Here is a 27253-nt window from a genome sequence, read left to right as displayed (position 1 = left end):
AAAATGTCGAATTACAAAAATGTCGAATTTTTTTCGAATTAATGTTTAAATAGATAATTAATTATAGTTTATAAAACATAATTTTTTTAAATGGTTAAAGGTATATCCATGGTGGGTGGGGGGGATGGGGAGGAGGGGGGGTTGGGGTAGGGATTTGGGATGGGTTTTTTAATAATTAATTATTTAATTAATGTTTTATTAAATACTTTTTAAAAAAAATTAAAGGTATATCCATGGGGGGTGGTGGGGGGGATGGGGAGGAGTGGGGGGTAGGGGTAGGGGTTTGGGATGGGGGGTTTGGGGGGGGACCCCCCCAATAAAAAACGTTAGTATGTGTGACATTTTACATAGTTATTTTAACATTGGTTTTTCGATTTTTTTTTCGACATTTTATTTTCGAATTAATGACTTTTTCTATTATATGTATGTGTTTTCGACATTTTTGAATTCGACATTTTTTTTCCGACAGTTTTGTAATTCGACATTATTTTTTCGATATTATGACTATAAACCGGAATAAACCTATCCTAAAATGAAGCACAGAATCTCTTGGTTTTTCTTTGTATAGTGGTAGGATAGTAGGCAGGTTAGCGAAGGTTCAGCCAGAGGACTTGATTTATTTGTAAGACATCCTGGCGAGCACCCGTTTTGTTGTTTTTTTAGCAAAGGAACTACATCATAGGAGTAGGATTTAGAGGAGGTTTCACTTCTTTCTTTAACAAAGAGAACTGTTCAAATATGTCCTCTTGTCCACCTTCAATGTTTGACTGAACATCCAAAGAATGGGTACTGCAGTAAAAGTTGTTTAATAATTACAGTTGGGGGTCGAGGTGGTCTTGGCGTTGTATTTAAGGGTATGTTTTCCAGTAGGGTGTGGTTTCTTGGCCCCCGTATGTAGTGTTTCTTTCTTATGTCCTTCCCCAGTTCTTATGTGTAATATTTGGGATGGCTTTAAAGCCTGTTTTGAGATCTATGTAGTGCGCACTGCGCTTTGTGGTTGCTCAGTGTCATGTTTTGATCTTTAGGCGTGGACCTCGAGGCTCCAGTACAATGTTTGAGGGCTGACACTCTGTGCCATGAGGTTCAGCCTCCGCTGAAGACTTCGAGTTCTTAGCATGTTCTGGATGCTTCGAGGTGGCTTTAGCGTGCTTAAGCCTAGAAGTCTCATGGTCACCATGAGATGTCCCTTGACAAATTTGTTGACCTAACAGAGCTTGGGCCAACTGCAAGGGAGCTCTAGATTGCCCTTCTTGTGATGGCTCTTCGTGGTCTGTAATGGTCCACTCTTTTGGGCTGTCTAAGTCAACGACCTCCTCGGGGGCCTACGCCCCAAGGTTGGTCTGAGTCCTGTGTCTACATAGCATTAGCTGCACACCACTTTTCTCTGTGTGCCTTGAAAGTTTAAGTTTTACATTTTCAACATGCTGGGCATCTTCGTCATGGTCTTGGGCCAAACCCATTTATTGCATACTTTATGGATGTCAGATGCTGAAAACTTGGTCTAAAATAAGTAAGAAGGAAGGGAGGCATTAACATCCAAAATGATATCCTCCCTTTCCTTGTCCTTAATGTGCGCTGAATCCAGCTGGGGTGAGAGCCAATCCTTACCTCAGCCCAAAAAGTAGCCCTCAATCAGTACCGTTAGTCTTGGGGCCTCATCACGGGTTGGGCTGTAGCCCTTAAAAGCGGTGGTAACAGTATTACTGACGCATTTAAGGGCTGGCCCTATCATGAGTTGGTCGCCAAATCAGCTCCAGCTTTTTTCTGGAGGTGAAAATCCCTGTTTGCTGCAGTATTACAGCCGGCTGTATTAGCCCGCAGTATTAGCACTGAAAATTCCCCATTGGATCCAATGGACCCAATCAGGAATAGGGATTTACCGTTAAGGCCCAACCTGTGATCTGGTGGTAATACCACCAGACCGGTCGGTGCTATGGCTATTAAAGTCGGCAGTATTACAGCCGGGAATACAGCCCAACTCGTGATGAGGCCCTTGGTGTTGAGTTTGAAGGTCTGAATCAAGTATTGTAGTGGAGCCATTTTTTTTGGAAGCAAGACTCTCCCCATCACTCCCTAGACCACACCAATGGCGGAAAAAAACTAAATCCGAACACGACACTGTGCTGGGCATCATGGGTACACAAGTAGGGCAGGGATAGTGTCAGCATTTCCCACGTGAATGCCCTTTTACTTCAAAAGTAAACAACTTCTAAACACTGCACCATCCACTAGATTGTGACCTATGCCAAATAACCAATCACGAAGGATCCGCGCAGCCCATGGGTTTTAATTACACTGCAGCTCACATTGGGTAGAGAGATGCTGGTATAGCCAGAACGCCAGACGTGGTATCGGCACCTGGAGCCCCGTACTAGGAAGGTGCGGCCGACCCAGTAGATGAGAAACCAGAGGGGTGTGGCAGCCCGAGCGAGAACAGAGTACCTCATTGGGGCGAGGCAAAGCCCGGAGAAGGAACCACCCACAAGCTTCCACACTGTGCAAGCAGGAACCAGGAGGAGATGCTAACCAAAGCGGGGTCCAGTTGAGGAGTCGTGTAAGCAGCCCCACAGCGATACAAGGGGCAGTCGGCCTATACTGCACTCCTAGGGAGCACCGCTTGTCAAGTAGAGGTACGCAGTGGCTTCCGAGTAACAGTAGGCTGGTGGCAAGTGCAGAGAAATAAGCCCCAGTGTGGGGAGAGAAACCCGAAAGAGGGCTAGAGTGGGTAGAGAGACAGAGAAACCCCGGTATGGGGGTAAAGAACCCAGGAGATCAGAGTGTGAAATAAGCAAGAACCAGCCAGAGTCGGAGAAGGAAGAGACTGAAAGCACCACAAACTGTGGGAAGGAAAATACAAAGTCTCCCCGAAGAGAGGAGGACTGAGAGACACATCAGTTTCATGGAGAACCAGAGACCCAACTGGACCCTAGGAGAGCACTCCAGCCATACACAAACAATATGTGTTAGAATATGAACATCGGCATGGGGTTAAGAGACACCAGGGTGGGGGGTCAGAAGCTAGCAGCCACTCCGTTCCGCTGGTCAAGGCACAAAGGCTTGCCTTGGTTGTTTTGCATTTTCCTTTGAACAGTAGGGAGAGAAAGTAGGTTAGAAGGATTTCTGGACAGAATACTTATGTTTGACCATCTTGACACCGTGAGGAGCACCCCTTTTGACCTTCAGTTGAATAGGGATGGGCTTGGTATCACAGAGCTAGGGAAAGATTAGGGTTTTTGAACCAGAAGAGAGAATAAACCTTTCGAAATCATGCCACCTTGTCAGTCTCCCGATTCTGACCTACCAAAAGATATATATGAAACACTACTTGTGTATACATACACAAAGCTCTCCATCGACCACAGGTTCCCATGTGACAATGACACACACAAACACAGCTAGCCAATCCTCAGTGGCAATGGAAGATCCCACATAGCAGGGCTCACATAAAGCGCTCCCCTGCCCAGAGCCTCTTTAAGGGCATATCAAGATGCTACACAAAACACACAGCTGTCCCCTGACAGTCCACCTTCAAGGGACAAACAAACTTTCACATGCACACATCCATCACCTGACTAGCTCTTGCCAAGAGTGTCAAAGGTCACACCATGACACCCAAATTCCCAACAAACAGCCATCATGATGAGTGCACCAAGACCTTGCCCGTCTAAACACATACAGTGCTCATCAGCCAGGCATTCGTTAGTTGTGCCCCCAAACTCTCAAAATGGGACTCACCACATTCATCTCACCTTAAGGTGCAATTACTTAGCTGAGCCCCAAATTATTATGTCACAACACTGGCAAATCCAATCAACATTTTTTAATTCACCATTTTGGTTCATCATTCACCCCTCTTGCCCCCAACTAGCAGTAACAAATAATGCCATCTAAAAATAATCGGAGCAAAAATCATTAAATATATATTTTTTGATCCAATTGTAAAAATGATGAGTAAAACTAGCGTTAGTTAAAAATAGCAGGGAACTAGGAAGATGGATTGTTTTTATGAAGGAAATGAAAGGGAGTGCTGAGGATGTCGAAGGGTAGGGGGCTCATAAATAAGGAAAAGGAACATTACAGAAATTCTGCCACAGTGAGTAGAGATAGAGAAAGTTCATAAAAATGTTTTTTTATTATTTCTGTAGGCCCGGCATCAAACATTTTCTGAGCCGTACATTTGTATATGAACGTGAATATCGAACTGTTGTGGAAATTCCAATTTGGAAAGTCTGATATTTCAGCACTAAATGTCCCTTTTGTAGCATGTGTCCTTAGAGCAACCTTGATAGAAATCCGTCTGGTAAAGCATTCAGTTTTCCTTTCCTACTTCCCTTTGGGAAAGGGATGTGGGGGAAAATGCAGTGTTTTCTTATCTGAAGTATGCATTTTGTATGCATCCCAAGAACTGCTGTAAAAACACAACATTTCTAAAATGTTTGGAAGCTGCCATGGTGCGTATGAGTACTTTAGCCCAATTGCAGTGTGTGCTCATTCAAAAGAGAAGTCTTACCGCACACATATATTTAACTCAGTAAAGCCTCATGAGAGTGACAAGTAAGTGGATTAATTAATAGAGGGGAACTACACTAGAATGAGAGTAACCCAGACAATCACAGGAGATGGTTTCCATCACAGTCACCTAGGAAATTAGTGAGGGGGTTGTAGATTCAAAGCACTAGAGATGCTTTCCAATTGTTTACATAATGTCCTTGACTGGAAGGGCACTTATAACAAATCGTACTTGGAATCCACAAAGTTCTGCGAGGAGCTTTCAGTGGAGTAACTTTACTAAAATGTTGGGGCTGGGGTACACAGCATCTAAATGAAAGGAGCCCCTGCCAAAAGAATGGGACAAAATGGTGTGCCACAAAATTGGGAACGTCAAACACCCTTGTCCCCCCTACAATTACACCCATGGGAGCTTTCCAAAAGCAACCCAATACGCAAGGAGCGTGCTCGCAAACTTGGATAAGACAGTTTAGAAGTAATTTGTCTTTTCATACAACTCTGCTCAGAACAAACCAGGTGCCCATTCTGCAACACTAACGTGGGTAACTAAGACTTCTCCTAGATGTGAAGCAGTGTAGACTAAAGGTGCAACTAAAATAAATATCTGCTTTTCTTGATTTCAAGTGACGTCAAGACCTTTACAATAATATGTTTTGAAGTGTTAGGGAGAATGTTCAGTTCTGTGCTAATTCCCTTCCAGTTTAGAGACCCCCAGCTCTTTTGCTGGACTTATGACTTTTAAACTATCGAGTGAGTCGGATCTTTTTCACACTCCCTCATATGTCTGTCGTTCCTTCCTCCCCCCTTACCCTTTGCCCCCCCCCCCCCCGAGCCAACTAGGATTTTATGTTTTAACTATTTTCAGAGTCTGACAAAATCCATAGGCATCTGATTTGTGTATGGTGACACACAGCACCCTCACAGTGCAGTTTCACAGAGAAATCCCTTGCATTTAGTTTAAATACCTTTTCTTGGGTAAGGAACAAGTTACTTACCTGTAACTGTTGTTCTCAAGCATGGGTCCACCGCCATGTCCAACACCCTGGTCTGGACGTCCTGACGGAAGTCGGTCGCCCGGAGCCAACCCTGTCGGCGTAGGCAAACACCGTTGCCCAGCTGGCGGAACCCGGTATCGGCAAGATCGGTTGCCACCGTTATGGCGTGGTCCGAAGCCACCTCGCCTTCTTGAAGTATTTCCAGGGCCTCGGACCTCTTGTCGTCCGGTAGGAAGTCCAATATGGGGGCCAGCTTAAAGCAGAGCTCCCTGTCGTAACGGGCCACGATCGCCAGTGCGTTGGCCGCTTTGATCGTCGTCGCCGCCGACGAAATGACCCGTCGCCCCATGGCGTCCAACTTCTTTCCCTCGCCGTCCGGAGGGGAATTCGACATTGAGGCTCCTGACCCCGCCGCTTTTGTCATGATGCCTACCCCCGGAGCACCAGGCCAGGCCCAGCACCCCCGGAAGCAGGCATCATGCCCTCGGGTAAAAGCCCAGCGGCCCCTTATAGGGGCTCTTTGGACTCAGTCCTGGCGCCTTTGGCGCCAGGCTCATGTTGGACATCAGTCCTGGCGCCATAGGCGCCAGGCTCATAAAGGGAGGTGTTTTGTGCACTTACCTGATGCAGACCATGCTGCACGCTTCAGGCCTCCCGGAGTCACGCCCAGACAGCAGCTCATGCTTCGCGTTGTTCTGCTTCCTGCAGCTTAACGCTCACCTTGTCTGCTCCTGCTCCTGGACTCCAGCCACGCCCGCCTCGAACCTGGAAGACCTGCAAGGAAGGAAGAGAAGAGAAAGGTGAAAACCAAGGACTATTTCAAACTTCTTACCTGCATCCGGAATCTTCTCGCCAGCATCCCTGAAGAAAGACTTCCATTTAAAAGCATCGCGTTGCTCGCTGCAGCGCCACGCTTCACTCACCTGTCCTCGAGACATCTCCCGGCTCCATCGCGGCTGTCAGCATCGGACGCCACATCTCTGCACCCAGGGGAGAAAGGAAGAAACAAAAGGTGAGCAGAAGGAACACAGAAGGAAAGCCTGATTAACAGCCATAATACTTACTGGCTTTTCTTCCACATTTCGGGTTTGCGCCGCCCCGTTGGCAGGTACCGTACCCCAGCCCCTATGGGGAAAGGACAAGAGACATTTCTGGGGAATGATAAGGACATTTAGAGGGATCGCCCTCATCACTACTCACCTCGGCAGTTTAACCCCTCGACGCATCGCCTTTATTCTGCACCTGAAATAAAGGACAGATCACAGGTTAGAAAGACAACATAAAGGGGGCCTCACTTGAACTTTGAACTTTCATACTTACGGCGCATCGCTCAGGAAAGTCAAGTGGATTTTGCCACCGCCATTCTGAAAACCAGTGAAGTAACTGGACGAACACACGCCCCTGCACCAAAAGCAGGATGGAGAGTTCATCCTTCCGAACCATAAGGTGAGCTTAAACCGGGGTTTGGAGGAAGTTAGAAAGGAACGAAGGGGGAAAGAGGGGAGCTAGCACACTATTCTGCAGACTGTTAATCCCCTTTCTCATCTGCAGAAGGATATTCCTACGGGCCAGGCAAGCACGATTTGGAGGTCCTGTCCAATCGGTGTTCCGGGTCCTACGCATCACGCTAGAAGAGGCCACAGCAATCCAGACTAGACCAGCGCCCCCGAGTCTGGCGTTGGCTGGGACCTGAGGCACAGGGGAGCGGTCTCGGGGACCCGGTACTTCTTCTCGTACCGGTCCCGTTTGGCTGGTGCCGTGGAGGGGTTCTTGAGTACCGACAGGCCCTCCTCCCAGATGTCATCGATTAGAGGCACCGCGATGACAGTCTTCCTCTTGGCCTCCCAGCGCTGATAGAGGAAACCTTCCTTTTTCTGCTCCTCCGGGCAGAGCTGGAACAATTCGGACGCTCTGGCGATCATGGCGTGGAATGAGCCAATCTCGTCGGGCGGGGATGCCCGTGCGACGGGAGACCCGTTCCGTCGTCGTCGCCCTCAGAACCCGTCGTCGAGCCCACCGCACCGTCATCTCCCGACTCGTGGGAGGATGAGGATGGAACTGCAGGCCTCACGGGGGCGAGCGGAGGAGAGGGTTGGGTCCTCCGTCGTTTGTTCTGAGGACTTCCCGACGGGCCACGTTGCGGGTCCTCCGGCCTGGGCCGTGGTAATCTCGTCCTTATCTCAGAGCATAAGGACTGGATCGCAGACAAAATGGCCACCGAGCTATCCTGAGGCCTAGATTCCGGCTGCGCCGGAAGGGAAGGCTGCTCTTCCTCGCCATCGTCGTATTCCTCGGTTATCTCCCGAGGATCTTCCTTGCGGGAACGAACCTTCTCGAATTGTACTTCGAGATTCCTCGTGACCTCGGTCAGTTGCTCCTCCGAGGCTGACTCCGAGCTCGAGGAGGCTACCGTGCCCCCCGCCCCCCATGTTCCATCATGGTGGCCATGACGATGGGCTGAAAAGAGGATTCCCTCCTTGGCGGCAGGGAAACTCTAGTCCCGGAGGCAATCTCTGCTGGCGGGGTCTCTGCCGGCTTGGCCAGAGTCGCTGCGATCGCCTCGATAGAGGCCTTTGCCTGCTGGGTAGGGGCCTTCACCACCTTAGGTGCATCCTGGGCCTTCTCCTTAGGGGGAGGGGCGACGCCTCGCTCCCCCTCTCCCGAGATCGGACGGGGCTTCTCCCGAAGCTTACCCGGGGTCTCGGACTTCCTCTTCCCCGAACCGGAGCGCTGGCTCGTGGTTGACGGTGCCGGGGAAGGTGCGCCCTGCCTGGTGACCGAAGAGTCCGACCTTTCGGCGCTCCCGGAGCCAGCGGACTCGCGGCTCTTGGCCTGGTGTTGGGCCCCCGTCGCCGGGGCGCCCGCACAGGACTTAGAAGCACGCTCGGACCCTTTCTTCTTCTTCTCACCCGTTGAGCCTTTCTCCAACCAGCTTGCGAGACAAGATCGACGGTCCCTCGTGGTCCGCTCCGACAAGTTCTTGCAGAACTGGCAGTCCTTCTCTACATGAGTCTTGTCCCCATGAAGACAGTAGAGGCATCGCGAATGTTCGTCCTCCTTAAACACATTCTGCAGCTCGCATCCAGGGCAGCTGCGAAACAGCTTGGGTCCGGGTGACGAACTCGCGTCCTGGGCCATCTCGAAGTAGGCCGCGAATCTTCTGCAATCCTCCAAGAGGTTGATTTGACGAAATCTTCACCCTTGAGGGGCATATGAAAATCCTGCAACGGGTACCCGTTAACAGGAGTAGAAACGGTGGAGCTTGAGGCTCGAATAACCGAAAAAAAGTGAAAGTTCACCTGAAAAAGCGCGAAACAAGCAGTAAAAGCTCGAGAGCTAAGCACGAGGACTCCCAACACTTGAACGTGCGGTAAAAATCTGAAGATGGCTGCCAGAGGCGGGGCTTAGGGAGATGGCAGTCATTGGCTGTGGTCAGTATGACGCAGAGATCAGTGATTGGTTACTACTACGAAAGACAGATCAGAAACGAAACTGATACTGATTTTCTCTTTACCGAGGATTCCCAGCCTGACGACGGGGAATATTCATGAGCATGTGTATCCATGCCAGACCCCATGCTGGAGAAACTACTGTTCCCAAGAATAGTAAGGTGAAATTGATCTTACTTACCTTTATACTTTGTAGGTCCAGCACACCCCATCTTATGTGGAGTGCTCGGGGGTTACCTATCAACCCCTTATCCTACTTTCTCATGTAAAAATGTTTGTTACACTTACTACTTTAAATGGCTGGGGGCAGTGGTTTACTTTTAACTACCAGTGTGCATTTTTACCACATGCTGAACCCTCAGCTGAAGTACAGCACCCATAGGTGACCATTTTGTCAAAATGGTCCCCGTCTTCTTTTTTCGCCATTTTCGGTTTCAAATGTCTTTCTTGGCTTCTTCTCTGTAGGTTGAGACAGGTTAAAACCCTTTGTGTCTTTTTACTTTGGCAGGCTTCAGCCCTGAAGCCCGTCCCTGTCTTCAGTGTGTCTGGAAAGACAGGACGTGAGGGAGGGTCCCGAAAAACTCCCCTGTCCTTTGTCTCTAGGTGTGCATGAACAAAACCAGTCCTGATTGGCCAGCTGGCTGTCCGGGCAAGGACAACCCCCCTGCTAGGTGACTGACAGCCTAGGGCTGTGAATGAATAAGAACAAGATTAAAAGGTGAGGTTTTTGGGACTACACAGTCCACCACTGGAAGAAACATCTGAAGAAGAAATCGTGAAGGGAAGCCTCCTGTAACCTACTGGACCTCAAAGTGCCCAGTGAAGCCCTGCCGCTGTGCTGACCACCTTTTTCAAATCGACTGAGATGCACTGGATGGAATGATTTCTCCCATTGGGCTAGCGGGACCAACTAGCCCTAAGACGAACTCCACTTTGGCGAAACCCCCGACTTGCTGGGTCTCTCCAGTGCTGCAGAAGCCCAATGCCAGGGGTCGAGTATCCTTTATTGAGTGCAACATTTTCCGCAGAACGAATCCGGCCAAAAGTTCCAGGAGCCTCCTAAGCACCCTCCAGAGCCTGAAATCCTGATCCAGAGTCCCCTCAACAGAGTCCAGGACCGAGGGAGCAAGGAAAGTCTAACCCGGGATATTCGTTCTCCATCAGTGCTATTTGAAAGGAGTTGAAACCACGAAGAGCTGCTGAACCTAAGAAAATCTGCAGCTGACGAAGTCCTCTCCAGAGTACTGCCGTAAAAGCCTGCCAGACGTCCTCCCTCTTGTCCCCACAACTGAGGCCCAGGAACAAAGTTCTACTTGGCTGTAGCAAGAGGGAATCCAGCTGGAACACTTTCTTCAAACCAGAGGTACTATGTGGGTTTGGGGTATTGCCATAAATCGTGTTTTCGCACTTCAGAAGTGCACTGGCTTAACTTTTGGAGTTTATCTCAACTTCCCTTGCACAGGCTTAACAGCTAGTGTTCGTCAGCAATTTTCTTTAACTATCTGACTTTGTGAAAGACTTTATCCAAGAAGAAGTACGTCAGAACTACTGACTTGGTCCAATTGACTTTGGCTGTCCTGGCTCCTTAAAGGCACCCTTCTACATCTATTAACTTTGGCATTGATTGTCCTCTCATAGGTTGTAATTTGTTGAACACTTTTACTGCTGGGGAAAGGCTTACCTAGATTTCATTAGAGGATTCAAACTGTCTTCACATTATAACAAAGTATGTTCTAACCTTTCTATTTCCCTAACCCTTCCTTCCAGAAACCAATAGTCTAAAATGTATATTGGTGTTTAAGATAAATGCAATACTATCCTTGTTATTGAAGTCACTTCAGGGTGTAGGAGAAATGTATTAGCATGACCAAAGCCTATTCACCAACATTATTGACTTTGTAAAGTGATTCCAAAGTTTGCGCGACTGTTACAAACAAATGTCCTTTTTAAAGAATGCTCAACTAAAACTGATGTGCAAATAAATATTTATAAATGAAACCTTGAGAGTGTAAGTGTTACTTGGTTACACAGCTTTAGAGCTCACATTTACCCCTCTTGAGATAGGCCTGGCTGCTCAGTCACACTACCAACTTGTGTAGTACAGACCTATATCAAAAGGTGGGTTACCTAATACCAAGCAGATAAGTCTTGTGTAGTCTCACACAGTGTGACTGCACCAATTCTTACCCAACAGTATAAGATTTAAGGATGTTGACTAAGAGGACACATGAACATTTATAATCTCTGTGAGTTAAGCAAGTTAGGTGTGACTGTAGAGCACCTTTACAATTTCTGGGAATCTGCTTTGTCAACTCAAGAGTGCACATCTGTCAGATGATCTTCCACAGCCAATGGCTTATATAGGGGCTGGGGAGAAGAGTGTCTTTCACGTGTACAGTTGTTTTCTTGACCAGTCAGCTTTACCTGCCCCTTTCCACTCAACCAAACAAAACAAAAAAAAACACTGAGCTCTCACCTGACAAGCCCATCCTCAGCAGCACTCCAAAAGGTGTTGGGCCACATGGGTGCTGTGACGATGCGTTTTACCCGATTTGTGTGATCGCCAAACATGTGGATGGTTTCCTTGGCTGTCAGATCATGCACATGCACCTTGCAATCTGCTGCCCCAGTGATCAGAACACGGTCCCCTGACTGTGGCAGAAACTGGAGAAGAGAGAAAATAGATACACTTAAGAGGGAGTACCCACAGAAGGTTGACAAAATTCCATATTCATGCTCACAAAACTAGACGATAGAGATAAGGTAATAAATCCAAGACCTCAGACAACTATTTGCATTCATCTGGAGGCAGAATAGCACTCAAAAAGAGACTCAGGCACAGAGCATTCAAAAAGAGACTCAGGCACAGAGCACATATAGATGAATGGACAAACGCCTGGATGGTGCCTTACATTAGTAGAGGAGGTGCAGGGTCCAGTACAATAGCCATGTGTAATGGGGAGGCATTGGAATAGCGAATGGGGATGGCAATGAAATATAGTTGCAAACAAATACTAAAGGACTAACAACTTGGGGTGTAAGATTATTGTAAGGGTGTAGAAGTAAGATCGACACAAGGGCGACATGTTGATTGCTATACACTTTTATTGATACCAAAAATGAATGAAGGAAACCCAACTATCCCCGGTTTCCCAGCCTCAACAAAAACTAAGGAGCTGTCGAAATGTCTATAACTGAAAGGTACACCGTCCTGTGTCCAAATCCTACTTCTATCCCTTACACTTATAAATGAACTAAACTGGAACTGTCTCTTTTGCATTCAGAAGAGTCACTCCCTTCTTCTGGAGGAGCACAGTTAACAAGTAGGGGGAATGTCTCCCATCCCCTGGTCACAATCCTCGTTTAAAGAAAGAAAAAAAGGTTTGCACCAAATTTCAAGTTGCGTAAAACAAGTTCCAAAATTGAGCCACAAACCAAAGTTCTAACATAAAGACCTTGATACCAAGAGAATTGCTCGCTTCTCTTTGTCTTTCTTAGGATTGTTCACAAATACCACGAGGGGGAATGACTCCCTTCCCTTGGCCTTTTTGGGCTTCTCACAATGCCAAGAGAATACCTGCCTTCTATTAGCTTTTCACAATGTCCACAGACACACCAGGGAGTACGATTCCCTTCCCCTGGTTTTCTCTTTAACTTTGGCAAACCTGGTTTACTATATCCTGCCAGGTCTTGCTCGATATGCAATTGTTCTTCTGTATTATTTTCTCTGTGTATGGGCCGAAGACCTGTGACCTCCCTCCTTGAGAACTTGGCAGCCCTGGTGTACTATCCTCCCAGGTACCTCCACAAAGATGACTCTGGAGGAAAGTTTTCAGTGGGTGTAGGTCGCAGGCCCGAATGATGCGGTTTCTCTGACATTCGGGGCCCCGACAACCGTCCCGGTCTTCCCAACCTCTTCAGGGAGCTTATTTTTATTTTTTTATCTGTTCTTGGTTTATCACAAACCTTTACATATAAGATTTTACATAGGAATTCAAGTTCATTTACCATAAAACAAAGTCATAAAATAAACAAAATTATTTACATTCATTTTCATATCAGAGAATTAAAAAAAAAAGTTCTAAACATATCTCAGTAATACATTCATGGTTTAAACAACGCAAATTGGATTTCCATATGAACAATAAATCTAATCAAGGCAAAAATCAATGGTCTGTATGAGCCTTCCATTAGTCTATTCCATAGAGGGGCCAAACCATCTTTAAAAAGGTAGGATTTACAAAATTCAAGAACAGTACAGATCTTTCATTTTTGAAGTGTATACAGTCCAACATTACATGTTTAAGGATTCAATATGCGCATTACACCTCGGAAATCTACATTCTTTTTTCCCACTTATTTCAGGCATATTTGTCCATTGTGATACAAGTTCACGGGTAGCCAGTTGGTTAAGTTTGAACCTTAGATACGTATTACGAACAATTTTACATGGAAAGGATATGAAGTAAAACTGGTATGGCACCCTTTGCCTTGAGTATTTTACATATTCAGAGAAGGTTTTATAAATAGCCAACATTTCAAGGGTTCGAATCCAATCTTTTTCATACATTTTTTTCTTGACATAAGCAGGGCGAGTGATTAAGTCATCTTGCGATACATCAAGTTCAATTAAGATGAGTTTCATCTTTCTAAAATAAACGTTCAACGAGTTAGAAGACTCATCTGAACTCAAGCGATAAAGATCACTGTAAATGAACATTTGAGAGTAGTTACACAAGGTTCACCAAAGATGGCTACTTGACAAGAGATAATAACCCACACTTGTGTTGAATTATAGGATTTGGGATGGACATGGCTAAGCAAAGTGCTGACTTCATCATTCAACCTTAAAGAGCGTTTAAGATTGAGTCTATGTTGACTAGGCACATATCAGTTGAGTACAGTATCACTGGTTCAACTTTCTTTGTCAAAAACTCAATTAAAAGGTAATAACGAATACTTGCAGAATCTTTTATATATTATCCTCATTTGTGATAACAAAGTATTCACTTTCTCATTCAGATATTCTGACCAGTCTTTAAGGGAGGAAAAGTTACATACATTGTAACCCAAATAGGTCAGATTTGTAGGCTGTTTAATTACTATATCATTCATTTTCCATCTACACATTTTGGATTTTTTCCTAGATGAAGAGACATACATTTTTGTTTTGTCGACATTTGCACTAAGATTATGGGCTGCTGCAAAATGTGAAAAACCATACAACTTATTTTGCAGCCCATAGGGAGTTGAGTCTAACAATAGAATATTGTCAGCAAATGCCAACCAATGGATATGTAAGGTACCAATCCTAACAGCATATGATGTAATAGCATCCCATATCTGATCAAGATCACATATATAAAGGTTGAATAAAATTGCTGCTAAAGTACAGCCCTGTTTAAGTCGACAAAGGTAGGAATGGCATTGGTAGTAGAACCTTCTTTAGTGATCCTAATTTGATATGTCGTACCCAAGTGGAGTTTAAGAATCCAAGATATTAAGTATGGAGGAATACCCATGAGGTCAATTTTCTTCCATAAGATGTTTCGGACAACTGCATCGAACGCCGAAGTCCTGTTAATTGAGGCAATATAGATAGGCATTACATTGGTAGTTTTAGTTGTAGCTAACAGATAGGATAAAAGAGTCGCATTAAGCATAGTTCCCATGCCTTTTCTAAAGCCAATCTTATACTTCCAGTATAGATCATGGCTAGCAATTTGCTTTTCTGGATGAGATAAAAGGATGATAGAAAAACTTTAGATGGTACATCCGTCAATGCAATAGGTCGATAGTTAGCTGGATTCGACGGATGTCCTTTTTTATAAATGGTAAGTATAATTGCATTTGTCCATGACTCCGGTATCGAGATGTCTTTAAAATGAGATTGAATTTAACTTTAAGAATATGAGCCCAGAGTACAAGGTCATTCTTTAACACACAGGAGGGGATTCCTTCTGGGACGGCCGCTCTCGATGGGTTAAGTCTACAAATTGCCCATAAAATATCTGATGGTGCTATCTGAAAAAAAGAATTAGGGTCACACTGGGTATCCAAATAAATGATGTTTTTAAATTTAAAGGCAAGCTAAATTTATTTGAAATATGGTCTACCCAAATTAGGGCCGGTATACAGAAGTTGGCAGCAGGTTTATTCGGATTTGCTTGTTTTAATAGTTGCCAAATGTTTTTTGATCTTTGGGCACAGATAAATCTTAACATCTCAATATTACCTCTATTATGAGCAACTATACAGTGCCATTTAATTGATTTTTATACCTTTGTATAATCAATTTCTTTTTTGACAAATAGGTATCAAAGTGCAGTGGATGTTTCAACAATTTCCAAATGTCCCTATTCTTAGCAGATTTTAGGTTTTTAATCATTAAATCAATAGGAGGTTTGAGAATAAGGAACAAGTTACTTACCTGTAACTGTTGTTCTCCAGCATGGGTCTGGCATGGATTCACATGCTCATGAATATTCCCCGTCAGGCTGGGAATCCTCGGTAAAGAAAAAATCAGTATCAGTTTCGTTTCTGATCTGTCTTTCTTAGTAGTAACCAATCACTGATCTCTGGGTCATACTGCCCCCAGCCAATGACTGCCCTCTCCCTAAGCCCCTCCCCTGGCAGCCATTCTCAGATTTGGTAGCACTTTAAGTGGCAGTATGACCAAGTGAAGAGCCGCAGAGGGGAAGGAGGGAGGGTTCGCATGCGAATCCATGCCAGACCCATGCTGGAGAACAACAGTTACAGGTAAGTAACTTGTTCCTTCTCTAGCATGGGGTCTAGCATGGATTCACATGCTCATGAATATAAGAATACATAGCAGTATACGCATGAACAACCACGGGAGGTGGCAACAGGCTCAACATTAAGCAATACAACAACTCAACATTAAGCATCTCTTACCTCTTCACCAGGCTCACCTCAAGCGAACAGGTTGCGCAGCACTGCTTGGCCGACCCTGGACTCCTCCCTGGAGTCCCGATCGACGCAGTAGAATCTTGTGAAGGTGTGCGTCGACCTCCACGTAGCAGCCCTGCAGATGTCCAGCAGGGGCACACCAGACAGGAACGCCATGGTAGCAGCGATCGCTCTGGTTGAATGGGCTCTCGGACGGCCGGGCAGCGGTCGGTTTGCTAACCGTTGACAGTGCATGATGCAGCTGGAGAGCCATCTGGAAATGGAAGCCTTCGAGAAAGCCTTCCCTTGATTCACAGGTCCAAAGTTCACAAACAGCTGTGATGTCTTCCGAAAACTCTTTGTGCGGTCCACATAGAACTTCAGCAGCGCTCTAGCTACGTCCAGCGAGTGCAGAGTCCTCTCGGCCTGCGACGAAGGCGGCGGGAAGAAAACTGGCAAGACTAAGGGCTTGTTGAGGTGAAAGTCCGAAGGCACTTTGGGAATAAAGGAGGGGTGCATCCTCAGCACCACCCTCGTGTCGTGAAAAGTCAAGTACGGGGGTTTGCAAGATAGGGCCTGGATCTCTCCCACTCGTCGTGCGGAGGTGATGGCCACGAGAAATGCTGTCTTCCACGACAGAAACTTCAACGGCGCCGAATGCATAGGCTCGAATGGGGCCCCATGAGCCTGGTCAGCACCACGTTGAGCTCCCACGCCGGGGCAGCGGCCTTCACCGGCGGGAACAATCGGAATAGTCCCTTCATAAATCCCTTCACCAGACGATGAGACCACAAGGACGCCCGTCCTGTAGTTCTGGTGTATCGGGAGATGTATCTTGATGGAGGCGTGAGCCAGTCCAGCTTTGGCCAGCGACAGTAGGTACGGCAATACTTGAGGGGCCGTAATCCGCAGAGGGTTAATCTTCCGTGCACGGCCCGACACAGAAAACCTCTTCCACTTAGGTCCATAGCATTTGAGAGTTGAGGATGCCCTGGCTTTTGCAAGAGCCTCTCTGCAGTCAGCCGGGATTTCGTATCCTCCAAACTCTAGTGCTGCAGGAGCCAAGCCTGCAAGTTCAGCGACTCCGGGTCGTGATGCAGAATGGCGCCTCCTTCTCTGGAGAGAAGATCAGCGTCTGTCGTCAGCTTAATAGGTGGGGACGCTGACAAGTCCAGAAGGTCCGGGAACCAGATCTGTCTCGGCCACACCGGTGCGACGAGGATCATCCTGGACCTCTTGAGCTGATTGATGAGACGGAACAGCAACGGCAACGGAGGGAACGCGTACAGGAACAGGCCGTCCCAAGGGAATGAGAAAGCATCGCCCATGCTCCTCGGCTGTGCGAACCTGCTGGCAAACCTCTGGCACTTGGAGTTTGTCGCCGTCGCGAACAGGTCAATCTGGGGTTTGCCCCATCGTTGAAAGAGCCGATCCACCTGGTCCTGGCGTAGTTCCCACTCGTGGCACGAGCGCAGCTCCCTGCTGAGTGAGTCGGCAATGGTGTTCTCGTCCACTCGCAGAGACAGGCTCCCTTTCCAGTGCACAGACGGAGCGAAAAAAGGTAAGCGAGGTTAATGCCTCGTGCCTCGAGAGAGGTAAAAATGCATATCCACACCCGTTTGTTATTGTATTGTCACGGAGCACCAGGAATATATGCCCTTCACGTAATACCGTGGAACAAGAAGCGCTTTCCTTTAAAAACACCCCAGGGTCTGCCCTTCGTTACCAATGTTAAAGCTGGCTTTGTGGCGGCCCTATGTAGGAGGGAGGAGCATAATCAAACTGTCTTGCATTATCAAAGTTAAAGCCGGCTTACTGGCGGCTGGATTCAGGATGCAAGAGCATAATCAAACGTTTAAGGCATTTTGCCAGAACGAGCTCATAACAACGCAAATTTGTGTCAGCTCTTTTGTTCTTTTGTCTTCATTCACAATAAGCGGCTATATTAAACCATATAAGAGCATGATGTACTGCATGGTCCACAAGGAGAACTCAATGAAAAGAGATATGTGGCTCTAAGTCGGGAAGTTACATACTAATGTGCTCCCTCATTATTTATCATTTTTTAATATTTTTTCATTTTAGACAACAAATCCATTATTGGAACATATGCCCAAATAACCTGAAAAAAAGAAAAAAGGAAACTTGGCCACACGCAGCAAAAGCAAGACCAGTTCCCAATATACAAATAGCAGCAGCTAACCTGTAAGTTAAGTTTGTTTAGTATACAACAATTTGCTATCCATGAGATTTCTATATCTAAGGAGTTGTTTTCCAATTCACCACAGGTATGAACATCAGAGAAGTCCACTGTACACTATCTCTAAGAGCCTTGCGTAATAACAGCATGTAAGACATTGAGTCAGCCATAGCAAGACGGCATTCAAAGACACACAAACAGAAGACGCACATGTGCAAGTCCTCTTTAGCTCTCTGTTTCCAATAATTTTTTGTCAACAACTTTTTTCAATAATTTTTCTACAATAAAAAGTTTGTGTAAATTAAATCAATAAGAATACAACATTCAGAATTTAATGTTTCTTATTCAATATAGAAACCTGAGACTAGGGTAGCCTAACTTTGTTGCTACACCCGGAAGTCTGTCATTTCTCAATAGTCTAAATTATAGTTTATGGACCAGGTGTTTTCAGAGTGTATGTCTAGAAAGAAACTAGCTATCGTACTCAAATCAGTGAAGTTGAGATATACAATTTCTCTTTCTTTTAAGCAAACATGTTTAAAATAACTAATGTATGTACACTTATGTATTTTTTGTAGATGTGTTAGTGTGCTAATGGGGAAGAAGATTGATCCACCATTAAGTAATAACTGTCCTGAAGATGGCCCGATACTTACCGTTGTGACCACTGTTGACATAAGTGGTATACTATAAGGGGCCGAAACATATGTCGACTGCCTAAGGAAAATCTAATGTCTTTTTCCAATGTCTAAATTGCATACATTGAACAACTGTTATGCACAAGTCTTTTCCTCGGTTATAGAACTCCCCTGTTAGAATGTATGTATGACGAATGAATGGAATGATTGATAATCATGTCTGAAATGTTTTTTAAGATATTTTTATGACTATTAAAAAGATACATATTTTGTAATAAAATGGCAATTGTTGCGCAATTTCTCTCAACTAAGCGATAACCTAGTCAATGTAATACACAGGTTGCTCTGATTCCCGACCTGGGATCCATACAAGACTAAAAGAGAGGGGTAGTCAATCTGTATTTCACAATTTCCCTTCACAGATCGTCCCTTCCATCAGGTTAGACCCCCCGTCAACAAAAAATAGGGATTACCCTTTATTCAAACCAGATTATTAAGTGGCAGATCAGGTTTAACCCCAAGGGCAGGTGTGGTTGCCGTAGGTAATTGAGTGACTTGGGCAGCGTGTGGGGCTAGAACGTGGTGCAGTACAAGGATTACACTGAGGTGCATGATGGTGGTGCTAACTACTTGGGTGGGATACCTATGTAGTTGTTCGCAAGGGACAAAATTGGGTCTCATTAGATGGGGCAGACGTGTCCCCGTGGCTGAGAGGCACAGACAGGGCAGCATCTAGATTTGACTGAACACAGAGAGCTAAAATGCACGGGCAGGGCAACATCTGGTTTTGACTGAACACAAATGGCTGAGAGCACAGGCAGGGCAACATCTAGATTTGACTGAGCACAGAGAGCTAAAATGCACAGGCAGGGCAACATCTAGATTTGACTGAACACAACGAGCTAAAATGCACAGGCAGGGCAACATCTAGATTTGACTGAACACAGCGAGCTAAAATGCACAGGCAGGGCAACATCTAGATTTGACTGAGCACAGAGAGCTAAAATGCACAGGCAGGGCAACATCTAGATTTGACTGAACACAGCAAGCAAAAATGCACAGGCAGGGCAACATCTAGATTTGACTGAACACAGCGAGCTAAAATGCACAGGCAGGGCAACATCTAGATTTGACTGAGGACAGAGCTAAAATGCACAAGCAGGGCAACATCTAGATTTGACTGAGCACAGAGAGCTAAAATGCACAGACAAGAGTAACATACACCTTGACTAGATGGACGAGGCAAAGATAGAGAGGCAATAATAATATTCAATTAGCAGATAAGGACTGTCGGCTGAACAGGGCGTTGTAAGGTGGGATTACACAACATACAAGAGAATAGAACGTCTGAGCAACATTGCTGATTGGGTGGCGTTCAGGGAGGGGGATCACACCTGTAACGGATGTCCAAGTATGACTAGGAAGCATAAGGATAGTCTTTGCGGAGTTCCACATAAATGTCAAAATGTAGACTAAGAGGCAAGGTGCATAGAGGCACTTACCCCGAAAGGTCTTAGCAGTATGGCTGGAGTCGGACAGCGTTTCTGGCCCCTGGCTCCTCCGGCTCACGACAGGCTCCAGACAGGAAGCCTTAGTGTGTGGCCTTCGTGGGTGGGCCGTCGATTTGCCCGCCGGCGACGATTGGCCAGTAAATGGTGAGAAGGGACCAATCACACATGGCCTGGTCTGGAAGGGGTGGTGAGCACCGAAGAGGTATTGCAAGTGGCCATCTTGGAGTTGTGGTGTCCTCGAGGAGGCCAATGGCGGCGAGCACAAATGAACGAAAAAAACACTGATGCCATTGCGCGGATGGGGAAAATGCCCTCACGAGGCACTTCACGTAGAAAAATGGCACACAAAGCAGATTTCACATCTGATTGTGCCGGAGCTGTGCGGACGTAGTGCGGCGGTCAGTGCAGCAAGGGGGCCCTCCCAAGTCTCACCTGGACCACCATTAATTGTAGAAAGGGTAACAAAATCTTACATAAGAAACTAGACAAAGGGGATACTAAGTAACCCCTCCAGCACCCTATTGTAAGATAGTGTGTGATGGGTCTAGCAAGTTACAAAATGTAAGTAAAGTCAATTTCAATTTAACTTCACTGCTCTTGGAAACAGTTTCACCAAGAAAAGGTATTTAAACCTTTGGGAAATCTAAGAGACTTCCATGTGCCACTGCACTGAAAGTGATGTGTGTCACAAAGTAAAGATGATGCCTATGGAGTTTGCCAGACACCAAAGTCAAAAGAAACAACGCACAAAAAAATACATGGGAGAGTGGGAAAAAGGTCTCACTCTCTCCAGGTTAGAAATTAAAAGTCCTAGGGGGGGCGCTGTTGAGCAGCCTGCAAGATGGCTGCCTAGCTGTGAGGCTCCATGTGGTACCGGCGCCAATCCCATAACAATGACGGCTGCTTTATATCCTGTTATCTGCGATTACCACCACGAGCGGCCATGAGTGTGATGCACGTCTGTCTTCAATCCTGAGAGAAACCGGACTGCTACGCCTGAGATACAGCTCCTGGATCTGCAGGTAGCTACGCCGCCGGCGAGACAGGGTCCCGCGCGCTGGTGGGCTGCTGCGTGGTCCTGCCTGGTGAGGGGCCGGCTGGGCTGGTGCCTGCAACGTCTCCACTACTGCTGTGGATGGTCCTGCGGGAGGACTGGGAAGCTGCTTCCCTTCGACTAGGGTATGGGAGACGCCCGATACCCTACGACGTGGCTGCTAGATCTCCGCGACGGTGCTAAGCCCTGTATCTCGTCCCGGAGAGGGTGGGGGTCGCACTGGCGATGTGCACTCTGTGCCTCCCGGGAGCCGCTTGCGCCGCCTGTAGCGGCCCCAACCCAGCGCACCGGCGGCCACATTGTGGGGCTCTGCTGTGTGCGGCGCGCAGCCTGCAGAGAGCCGCCGGCACCTGGAACAAGCCTGAGGCACCCCAGCCAGACCCTGGAGGGTGCGGCCGCCCCAGAACTGCGAGCCCGCACGGGGGTACGGTGCCGGCGGGAAAGCGCTGCGACTCTCCGGCAGCCTCCTACCGGATCAAGTCTGCAGGTGGGTGCTGTGAGGTTGCTCCCGTTACCCTTGCATAATAAGGGCCTGGTTGGTTGGGGCACGCCCACATCTCTGTCCCCCCTCTGCCAGCGGGAGCCCGGTGACCGCCACTGTTGCCCTGCCACCTGGACCTGGTTACCCACCTGCTGGGCGCGCCGCAGCTGCTGGGGTCGAGGCCCCCCACCGGAGGATTCCCCACTCACCTCTGACACATTCTCCTGTCGGGCTGCTGCATGGGACCGTGCACTGAGCCTCTTCCTGGCTAGTCCCGTTTCTGCGACGCACACCGAGCCCCATGTACACCATGCTGAGGGCAGCCCGTGCATGGGTATGTGGGGAATGCTGCTGGTAGACCACGCAGCTCACTGAAAGACTGCTAGGCTTGGAGACACGGGGCATCAGTACACCCATCGGGATCACTGCAGTGGCATAGGCCACGTAACTTAGACCATCTACCCATTTGGCCTGTGCAGGGCTGGCACCCACGTTTTCATTGCCCGTTTCCCTCATAAATCCGAGCATATGGTGGGATAACTGTGACTAACCCTTCAGGAGGTCTGCTCAGACAACTAGCAATACTATCACACACTTGGCCTTTGCCCCTGAACTGCTTCATTGGCCCCTCACTGGTGGCTGATCATCGTGCCAGCTTTCATCTGGCACCTGCCACTGCACTGTGTCTCTGGCCCCTGGTGACACCTGCTGTGCTCCTCCGCCACCTGGGCGAGACTTGGCCTGTGAGCTGGCATAGGTCCCTGATCGGAGGCCACACGAACTACGCTGCTGCGGCCAACTACACTCTGAGAAGTCAAATAGATCCCTGGGTACCAATAAGGTTGGTGCAATGGACAAGTTCGCTAAAGCGGCACCTAGGCCCGAGTCGGGCCACTCTTCGACCACCCAGGAAGATGATGCTGCACCCCCCCCCGGATTTGCCAGCTCCTGATCTCGCTGCAATGATGGAATCGATGGCTAAGAACTTTGCCTCCTACCACGAAAAACTGGATGATATAAACGGCAGCGTTGCGTCCCTCAAATCTCAGCTTGACCAGACGGGAACCAGGATCATGGAAGCCGAGTCAAGGATCGATGCCAATGAGTATGGTATACATACCCTTCAGGAATCGGTTGCCTCCCTTACTGGTGACATGAAGCTCGTCAAAGCGAAATGCAATGATTTTGAATCAAGATTGCGCAGGAACAACATTTGTATCATTGGGGTTCCAAAAAACGCCTTCAAAGGTCGTATCGAACTGGCAACTGAGAATCTGCTTAAATACCTATTGGGTATCCCCGAGTTATCACCCTTCTTTACTTTCGAGTGAGCTCACCGTGATCTGGTTACATGACCTAGAACCAGAGATTTTCCCAGACCCATCATCGCAAAGATGTTAAGTTATAGAGACAGGGATCAAGTGCTTCTCCTGGCCCATGAAAAAGGAGAGCTGCGTCTCGGCTCTCAAACAATCAGGATCTTCCCCGACTTCTCCGTAGGTGTGCAACAGGAGAGGCGCCAGTTCATCGGCGTCAAGAAGATGCTAAGAGGGCGGAACATTCCGTATGCTATATTGTCCCCGGCGCGCCTCAAGTTCGCCTTTAAGGGGAAATTATACTTCTTAACGGCCCCCGACGAGGCTGTGAAGTTCATAGAGGCACATACCGCTGAATTGCCCTGCAGATGATCTTATGGAAAATGAAAGACCAACAGCGGACTGTCTCCGGGGTACCTGGTTACTGGGAATCACTATCCTTCATTGTTTGAGTTGATTGTAGCAATGATGGTTATTGTCTACCCACTGTATTTGACGATAATGCGTTATGTTCAGGTGAACCCCTGACGGACAGATTACAGGAGAGGGTCCTTTTAGTTCATTGGTAATGGTTACAATTAGACACGTGCTAATGCCGCTTCACTACTGCTCTGTTGTATTGGGATATAATACGGTTTCACGCTGTCATGATTCTCTGTTAAATCATTCCCTGAAGAAGGGTCACAACTAGTGGTAGCACAAAGCGCCTGATGAGTGTACCGTCAGTGTACTCTGTAACTTCTAAGTCGGTCACACGGCAGCAGCGTACCCCACTGCGGTTACAATGGTTAAATTGGAAGGTTTTTTACGCACAGGCCCCTGTTGGACCAAGTTGGGTTGGGTCCACTATTACTGGTGCCAAGTGGGTGACAAGGGAGGGTCAGGACACTGCCAGTTGGGGTTGGGTGGTGAGAGTGGTTGGAGGTCTGGTAGGGGGGAGTTATGCAAAAGAAGGCAGGGGCAGAATGGCGTGGCACATCACAGGGGGACGTTACAGTGACGACATTAATGCGGGTGCTGAAGGCATCTTTGACGATATCATCAAGGAAGGCCGAGGGATTGTGTGTTTAGCCTTTGTGGTATGAGAATGTGTGCCCCTGTCACTAGAGGGTGGTCTCCCAGCAGCACTGCATACGGCATGCCTGGTGGGGGGCGGGCATGTGGAGTCAGCCGACTCCACAACAATGTCCTTGGCCTCCGAACTGGAGACATGGCTGCTGGAGGCATCCTCGTTAGAGGTGACAGCAAGAGAATAGGACTTGGTGGCCTACGACATGCAGCCCACCCACTGCTTTGTGCATCTTTCTTTAAGCGTCTTCGGCCTAAAGAGTTGACAGGCCTTGCAATGCCACTCATCATGGTCACGAGGTAAGCGGTTATTACACGCTTTATGAGTGTCCCTCCACGGAAACGTCCAATTACAGGAAGGGCAAAATTTAAATGGGAGTACTCTGCATCATGAAATGGAAAAAGAGCAGTCAGACAAGGGAAAGAAGAGGAGGGTAAAGGAAGAAAAGGCATTCTCTAAAGAGCAATGTCGAGAATAAGGGTCCCCACTCTCCCTACTTTAAGGCCGAAACCTGAGGTAAAGTCCACTGCCAGCCGTTGAGAAGTCAATCAGAGATTTGCAGGGCGGCAAACAGGAAACGGTCATCGATGAAATTGTCCAAAAGATATGTCGAAGACACAGAGAAACAGCAATAAATCTACCTAACACAATCTCTGCATGAAAGCTACCGACCAGTATAGTGGGAAAAAAACAATCTGGGGGCCCTCTACGCGTGATGGACCATGGGTACACTACACATCATGTTAGGGATAGTGATTACCACTACATGTCGGACTAAACGCACAGCATGTGATTCCAAGCAGATTCTCAAGCATCAGAAATTAGTTATATTGCAATATCTCTAGATGTGAAATTAACATCCTTACACCAAATTACAAACTATTCCCACTTGTTGAAGTAACAACCTCCTTTAGAATCTCCAGAGAGCTTTCAAAGAGTTTCATATGGCCAGACTATGATTTCAGGAACCAAGCTGTCTGAGGGTATGGGTGTGTCAATTGGCCGAGTTGTTGTATTTTGTTTGATCTGGATATTGTTTGGTGGTTGAGTTGCTATTAAGACACGTGGCACAATGTGTGCCGTGCCCACATTGGGGTGATAAGTATTGGAGTGAATTGTTTGTGTAGTAGTTTGTTGACCACTTTGCAGAGAAGTTGAGTGAGGAGAAAAGGTTAAGCAAATATCTCTGAATAGTTCCTCAATAATGCGTTCCCTAGTGACCCTTTCTCTTGGTACCTGGATGCATAGTTGGGGCATTTTGCAAAAATATTTTGAGTGCATTTGTGTTGAATTCCCACTCGTTATTTTGTTGAAGCACATGCTTAAGATTGCTTTCTGGGGGCGTGGCCTGATGTCCGTGGTGTGAGGACGCGGTTTCTGTGAGCTCCGGCCGAGCCACGCAGTCCGATCCTGTTTTGGGCACCGAAAACCTAACAAATCAGCCCATCCTTCGGTGCAGCTACACATAAGGCGATTAGCTGCACTCCACGACTTGTTCCGACAGAAATCGGAGTTCGGGGAGCTTTTCCGACGCTTCGCCCCGACCTCCCCCTGCCGCCTGAGAGAGGAGCACGGGATCTGCCCGAGGCGCGAGATCGCTTCCCTTTTCGAGCGGTGCGGCTCCTCTGCGGTGCCCAGCCTCTGGTGCAGCCGTAAATCAGGCGATTGACTGCACTCGACTTCTTGCCCTGGCAATAAACGGAGAGCCGGGGCCCGCTGAGACGCTCCGGTTGGGCTCCCCCTCTCTCCCGTAAGAGACTTCCAAGATGGCGGCCATGATGACATGATGATCTCGGAGCGTTCCCGGGACGAGGCGGCGAGCGTGCACCCTGCGGGGGCCAGACCCCAGACCTCCAGATGCCTCTATCGCTGCCCCCTTCCGTCCTGAGACGAGGACCACTACGGGACCCCATCGATCCATCGACGGCGGGGCCGGGGCGCGACGGCGGTGGGAGTTCACCGAGTCGTGATCATTGAACTTCCCGGATCACTTACTGCATTCCTGGCTTGGGGCGTCCGGGGCGGACCACCTATCCTCCGGGGAGCGGATTCCCCTACCAACGCAGACCTACACATCTTGAACTGGATCGAAGGCTGACTCCAGACCCATTCACAACGCCCACAGGTGAGACCTTCCCAGGGTAGGCCGTTCTCAGCGGTCCGGGCCTGGCGGCTGGTTCGTGGGGTTGTGGGTCCCTGCCTGCTCACCCCAGGCGGCTACCACCGAGCCCCCGACCTCTACACTCCCACTGTCTAACCCCATTGGGAGACGCTATCTCCCTGTAGGACCTGGACCTCTCTTACCCTACTAAAGGCAGGGCGCTCACACCCGCGGTGCGCCCAGATCCCGACCCACACGGGGCCAAGTATCCCCGAACCTCCACGTCCCGCCAAAGCTAAACCAGAAAGTGAGAGTCCGCCTGCCCCAACGGGAATCCCCTGCGCTCCCGACCAGAACTAAAATAACCCATCATGGCGGCAGCAAGAAACAAAACCAAAAATGCCACCCTTGATCCTTTTATCACGGCGAAACCTCACCCTACTGCCCAGACATCAACGGATGACTTAACGACACGGAATAGCCAGGACACCAAACATGACCAGCTGCTGGGGGCGATTGAGGCCCTAAAAACATTCATAGACACGAAGATAAGGGAAGTAAAAGCTGACATCCAGCTGATAAGGCAAGACGCCCGCAACCTAGCTGAACGTGTCACCGTTGTCGAGTCCCACCAAGAGGAGATAACGACTGAATCAGCAGCCATGAAATTGGAACTAACAGAACTTAAACATAAGGTGACCCAGCTGGAGGCGAGGTCCGAGGAGGCGGAGGGCCGCGCTAGACGCAGCAACATTAGGATACTGGGCATACCGGAGGGGTCAGAGACTGCTGACCCGACGACCTTCGTGGAATCCTTAATCCAACAAGAGATCGGGGCGGAGAACCTCTCGCAGGGCTTCTCCATAGAGAGAGCACATAGATCGCTCCAGAAAAGACCACCCCCAGGCTCCTACCCTCGCCCCATCATAGCGAAGGTCCTCAATTTCCGGGACCGGGAGGTGATCCTGAGGTTTTCAAGGGAGGGAGGAGAGATAATACGAGGCAACTCGAGGATAACGAT

General features: G+C 48.0%; 1 protein-coding gene across 5 annotated transcripts in view; it reads right to left on the bottom strand.

Annotated features, from left to right (window-relative positions):
• Nucleotides 1-27253, bottom strand: part of WDTC1 (WD and tetratricopeptide repeats 1) — a 1302054-nt gene that overhangs the window by 1016293 nt on the left and 258508 nt on the right. For all 5 annotated transcript variants that reach the window (XM_069622886.1, XM_069622890.1, XM_069622889.1 and 2 more), the window contains one exon: nucleotides 11430-11617. In XM_069622886.1, coding sequence (XP_069478987.1) covers nucleotides 11430-11617 — 188 coding nt within the window. The remainder of the gene's footprint in view (nucleotides 1-11429; nucleotides 11618-27253) is intronic.

Source organism: Ambystoma mexicanum, chromosome 11 (assembly GCF_040938575.1).
Source record: "Ambystoma mexicanum isolate Mex_15411 chromosome 11, UKY_AmexF1_1, whole genome shotgun sequence".
Lineage (NCBI taxonomy): Eukaryota > Metazoa > Chordata > Amphibia > Caudata > Ambystomatidae > Ambystoma > Ambystoma mexicanum.
The sequence above is the reverse complement of the archived record's forward strand: the minus strand, read 5'-3'. Positions and strand labels throughout refer to the sequence as shown.